This window comes from Amblyraja radiata, chromosome 26 (assembly GCF_010909765.2).
Source record: "Amblyraja radiata isolate CabotCenter1 chromosome 26, sAmbRad1.1.pri, whole genome shotgun sequence".
NCBI classification, from domain to species: domain Eukaryota; kingdom Metazoa; phylum Chordata; class Chondrichthyes; order Rajiformes; family Rajidae; genus Amblyraja; species Amblyraja radiata.
The window spans coordinates 23,641,915-23,647,914 of record NC_045981.1 but is presented as its reverse complement, the minus strand read 5'-3'; the positions used below and the strand labels follow the sequence as shown (position 1 = coordinate 23,647,914).

Below are 6,000 nucleotides of genomic sequence, written 5' to 3'. Positions count from 1 at the left end.
ACCCAAGGTTTCCGTGGGGTTCCCGGAGGTTGCAGGTGGTTGCCGGAGGTTGCAGGTAGTGGAAGCAGGTAGGGAGACTGACAAAAACCTCCGGGAACCGCACGGAAACCTCGGGTGGGGCGCAAAGTCTCCAGAGGTTTCCTAAGTGGGACAGGGGCATAACCGTACATTTGTGCATTGCATGTCCTCCATTTGCTGCCGTTTCAATGTATGATAACTTACTATCATGAAGGTATCTGGATGCTTCCTTAACTCCCCTATTTTACATGGTTTGAACGGATGAGTATGTTGGTCATCTTGCTGAACTGTGTCACCCTTGGAATGTTCCAGCCCTGTCAGGACAGCACCTGCGAGTCAGAACGTTGCAAAATTCTGAAGGTAAGCTCTTGCCTTTTTGTCTTCAATACCAATGCTCAATAGTGGAGGAGCTGAGGCCGGTGGGTTCAAATCCAGCCCACATTCATGGACTTAAACCTTCCCTAATATCGATACGCTGCTATGTGCAGCTTAACAATTCCTTTATTTCTTCCTCCTTCCCCCCAAAAAAAAGATTGGCTGCTCAGTTCAATTCAGCAGATCTAGCTTCTGACCTGAAGGAGTCAATGGATCAGAGTTTCAGTCAAAACAATTGCAGCGCTGCTTACATCCTAAAAGCTTAAGACAACTGTACTTGTTTCACGTCAACAGCATGTATTGGCTACACGTGAAAGGCTGTGTTCTATTTACACCTTCAGTTCTGGGAGCAGAAAATAAGAATCAGATTGGCATTAAAGGTGTATTTTGTTCATTTCCATACCTCTTCTGTTCCACTGAAGCAATGGAGCACTTTAATTATAAGTTTTGCCATTGTGCAACTGAACTTCCTTAATTCTGGAGGATGGTAGGCACTGTGGGGGTGCGTGGGTCGGTTTTAATAGTTAAGCAGCTTGAAGAGTGGAGCCAAACTGACATGGCCTGATTGATCAATGTTGCCTGTTAACCCTGATGAATTTATGAAATGAAAAAACAATACATTGTGGATACTGGCACACTGAAATTCAAACAAAAAGTGCAAGAAACACCCCGCATTGAAACATTTGCAGAGAGAGAAAAACAGTGACCATTTCAATTAACTTTTGTCAGAATTGGAAGCTTTTAAGAGGCTTTTGAGAAAGTACTGAGCCAAGGCACAGGAAGTAATGGAAATAATAAAAAATGTGGTTGTTAAGGTGGGGAACAGTTGTGATTAAATACAAAGAAACAACCATGGTGCAAATCAAAATGATTAAAATAGTTTCTAATGAACTCCCATTGAAAACAAGCTGACCATCTCTGTCATTATAATTCATCGCCATGGGGAGCATTGGAGGGAGAACATGTGGTTGGGTTTGGAAATTGAAGAAAAGCAGCTAAATATGGGCATTGATGTTGCAAACGTTCAGAGGGGTTTGTTGCAAACCAGAAATAATTTTGATATAAATTGGAAGAGCTCTTTCGAAAGCCTTGTATATCCCTTGAAAGGGTAAATAGCCACGATGTGTTTGAAAGCAATTATGTTTTCATTTTGTACACATTAACATTCAGATTGTCTGTTAGTGTCCGTACATTAATAGAACAAGATCAGATCTGCAATTGATATATCTCCTCATACATATTAAAGCTAATGGATTACTAGGCAGTAACAAAGAAATGTAATGGATAATATAACGGCACTACCATAGTCAATATGCAGGATATTTCCGCCAATTTCCCACATTCTTTGTTACATACCAGAGAGTAAGAGCAAGTATTCAATACGGGACATAACCGATGAGGAAGATAAATTAGTAATTCAGAAAGAACAAAGAAGACAACCAGGTTTACTTTCATTTAGTGCCAGATTCTGGGATAAAGGTAAACAAGTGGATCGTAAGTTTAAAATTTTATAGGTTTATAGTTTTCTGGAAGGGAATGCTTTAGGCTAAGGGACTTTCTGCTGAATTTTCATTTCAAATAAAAAGGATGCTCATTAAGAAGAGGTGGATATCAGATGGGAAGAGAGTAAATTTCACCAGAACATTAATCATAGGAAGACATATGAAAAGAAAATTACTGTCAACTCACAAATCTCTCATGTCAATTTGATAATGCTATCCCATGTGTACAGTAATTGGTCCCTAGATTTAGTTTCTTCCGTAAACGATCCAGTGCAGCCCAGAATGTTCAAAAATGTACCTTCTGGTGCTATCTTCCCAGGCTGGAGTTGCGATGGTTGGTGGCCACTGGCTGGATTGAGCAAGAACTGCGGCCCACTCAGTAGAGGGCATGCGTCAGAGTCTAATATGTGCTTTGAGCTGCTGGCAACACAGTATAGATAAATGAATGTTTTGAGTGGAGAGGGGAATTGGAAGGATCTTGACATTGATTAATGGATGGCATAGGCTGGAGAGGTGGAGATCTAAGGGAATCTGGCACTGGTGGGCTGGGCAGTAGTCGGTGATGAAGATTTACTAGGATCTCGGCACCAGAGGAGAGGATTAAGTTCAATGTGCTTGTCTATCACCTTTCTGCTTTGTATTTAGCTATTTCATTCTAAAAATAAGATGACTTTAAAAATAAGGACTTTCATTTATTAAATCACAATCTGAATTTTATTATTCACCAGTTAAATTGCATTTGATAGAGATCAAACCTTAATACATTTCTTGACTTTTCTGAAGAACTGAAAATACAAGATGTTGTCAGGCATTGATATTAAACCAAGGTCAAATATTCTGTATCCAATTGTTAATCATACGACAAAAACATTTAAATACTATTTGTTAGGTTAAAAAAACATTCATGGGAGAATTTGCGCAAAGTCAGAATCATTTAAGTCAGATCTAGTCAGAGAGCCCCTATATTAGTTTCTCATCAAAAGGACACAAAGTGCTGGAGTGACTCAGCAGATCAGACAGCATCTCTGGAGAACTCGGACAGGCGACATTTCGGGTTGAGACCTTTTCCATCACTTGAATTTATTTAGAACCTCTGTGACCCTTGCTCATATGTATCTTGTGCTAATTGTTGGATCGTTTAATGGCTGCAAACAACCAGCATTCAGTGCAAATTTGACATATTTGTTGTCTTCATTTTACCCTTGCTTTGAACTTCAAGTAGGCCTTTCTCCCTCAGAAAACTATGTTCCCTCCTCTTTCCTTGATCTTCTGAATAAGATGAGTCAAATAAAACCTTCCCCACATATCTACGTGTCTATCGAAAAACCAGTATTGTATCTCCCTCAACCACCATCCCTGGCAGAGCTTTCCAGGCACCCACCCCCCTCCATGTAAAAAAGCATACCCCACACATCTACTTTAAACTTTAAAGCTATGCCCTCTAATATTTGATGTTGCGATCCTGAGAGAAAGGTTCTGATGCCCCAGAGATAACAATCCAAGCCTGTCCAACATCTCCTTGTAGATAATACCCTCTAATCCAGGCATCAATGTGGTAAACCTACTCTGCACCATTCTCAAAGCTTTCAGATCCTTCCTCTATTGTGGTGACCAGAACTGCACACAACACTCTAAATGTGGCCTAACCCAAGTCCTATAACGCTAAATCATGAACTCCTAACTCTTATACTGAATGCCTCGACCAATGAGAACAAGCTTATAATATGCCTTTCTCCCAGCAGAATTAGGCCATTCAGCCCATCATGATTGCTCTGTCATTCGATCATGGCTGCTCTATTTTTCCCTCTTAACCATGTTTTCCTGCCTTCTCTCCGTAACCTTTGACACCCTTACTAATTAAGAAGCTATCCATCTCCCCTTTAATAATACGCAATGACTTGGCCTCTGCCATCTGTGTCAATGAGCTCTATGGCTAAAGAAATTCCTCCTCATCTCCATTCCAAAGGTACGTTCTTTTATTCTGAGGCTGTGCCCTCTGATCCTAGACTCTCGCACTACTGAATACATCCTCTCCACATCCATTTTATCTAGGCCTTTCATTATTCATTAGGTTTCAATAGGCCCATCAGCTACTTATGCCTGTGCTGCAATTCAATATGATCCTGGTCGAACTACCCCAGGACTCTATTCCTTTCTGTTCCAGTCACTAATAGGCAGGAGAAAAAGGTTGAGAAAGAAAAATAGAGCAAGTGATCGAATGGCAGAACAAACTTGATGGGCTGAAAGGCCTAATTCTCTCTCCTGAACTTTCAAATCTCCTCATGTTTATAAAACCTGATTGGGGCAACTGATTTCCATTCCTGGAGGGTTCAACACATATGCTTCCACCCCCAAACAACTCCCACAAATAAACAGCCGTCCTTTGCCCCATACTGGATATTTTTATAACTAATATACACATGCTCAAAGAAAATATAGCAAACACACGTCTGAAGAAGGTTTCTGACCCAAAAGGTCACCTATCCATCTTCTCCAGGGACGCTGCCTGGCCTGCTCTGTTACACTAGCATTTTGTGTCTTTCTTTGGTGAACCAGCATCTGTAGTTCCTTGTTTCCACATAACTATAATTAATTGCCACTGTGATTCCACAGTATGTTTCCCACAGCAGGATCAGGGAGGTTAAGCAGTCATCCAGAAAGTCCGAGGGCAATCAAAGTGTGTTGGCATCCCAAAATGTAGTTTATGTCACAAACTTAGTTTCATTCAAGAGATCTTTTCCTTCTCAATCTCCTGAGTACAAAGAGCAGATTTGCGTTTTTTTTTAATGGAAGGCTGACATCAGTGACAGCCATTGGAAGATTAAGCTTCAGCAGATTATTCCACTTTTTCAGGTGTTTACCTTATGATGCATTACTATATTAGAGTGGAGAGATTTTTGAATTGAATTTAGAGCCATTGCTATTTTTTAATTCTCCACGCTTCCGTCTGTCAACCACCACACTGCAGAAAATGTTGAGAGATGAAGACCATTCATATTAAATCTATTTTTTTCTGATTAGATTTAGCACAGGTTGATCTGCATTAGTTGCTGTGATTCCTGGGGGCATCAGGTTTTGCCTGAACTGCAATTTGAAGCAGTTTGTTATTCCGTTTGGGAATGATGAGCAAATTTCAGCTGTTCAAATTGGACAGCCAGTGAGTAACTAAAGATTTTAAAGACTGGCACAGTGTGAGTGCCTTGTCAGTAGATATCACTCGGAAGATCTAATAGGCTTTGTAACCCTAACAACTGCCAAATACATCGCAGATTGTAATTTTGACTTGTTTGAATTAGACCCATTGATTGTCCAATCCCTTACCCAAATTTGCACCTTGTCCAATGTTCCTATCCACTATTTCCTTCACAAAATATATCTTCCCAAACTGGTATTCCACTTGAGTGGCACTCTGCCCAACTTTCCGTACCTGTTTACACTACCCAAACATTCTCTCTTCGAGGTAGCCCCCAAGGTTGAGTATTTAATGAAACTGTTTTGCAACATACGAGGAATTTCATTTGCCAAGTCAGTCATACAAATAAAAAGTAATGGAACACACAAAACACATTTTAACATAAGCATCCATCACATTGACTCCTCCACATTCCTCACTGTGATGGAAGGCAAATAAAAGTTCAACCTCAAAAAGTTCAAACAAGCTGTATTTAGTAGACTTTGGTGGATGGGGGTATTAAGGATTATGTAGTCAAATTGATTAAATGGGGGCACAAGAAACTACGGATGCTGGAATCTTGAGCAAAAAAAATCACTCAAGAAAGATCCCAATCTAAAACATTAGTCTAACTGTTCCCTCCACAGATGTTGCCCAACCTGCTGAGATCCTTCTGAATTTTGCTTTTTGAACAAATGGAGAAAAGGTATAAATCAAAAATAAACCAGTTGATGGGTGGAATGGTCTAAGTGTGCAGAATGGCCAATTCATGGTCTTATGTTTTAACACTCAGAGATGACGAAATGAAGAATATAAATCGCAGCTTGTGACAGGCAGCTTTCTAACTAAACAAAAGTTGTCTGCATCTTTAAAGTTTGATTCAGGACTCGCAGTGAAGGAGATGAATTAATTGAGGAAGAGTCTGATTCGAGG

The 6,000-nt window shown here is 40.2% G+C and overlaps 1 protein-coding gene across 1 annotated transcript in view; it reads left to right on the top strand.

The window, feature by feature from the left end:
- Window positions 1-270: 270 nt before the first annotated feature.
- LOC116988061 (voltage-dependent T-type calcium channel subunit alpha-1G-like) overlaps window positions 271-6,000 on the top strand; it is a 225,078-nt gene continuing 219,348 nt past the window's right edge. The window contains exon 1 of the mRNA XM_033044505.1: window positions 271-378. Coding sequence (XP_032900396.1) covers window positions 280-378 — 99 coding nt within the window. The 5' untranslated portion in view covers window positions 271-279. The remainder of the gene's footprint in view (window positions 379-6,000) is intronic.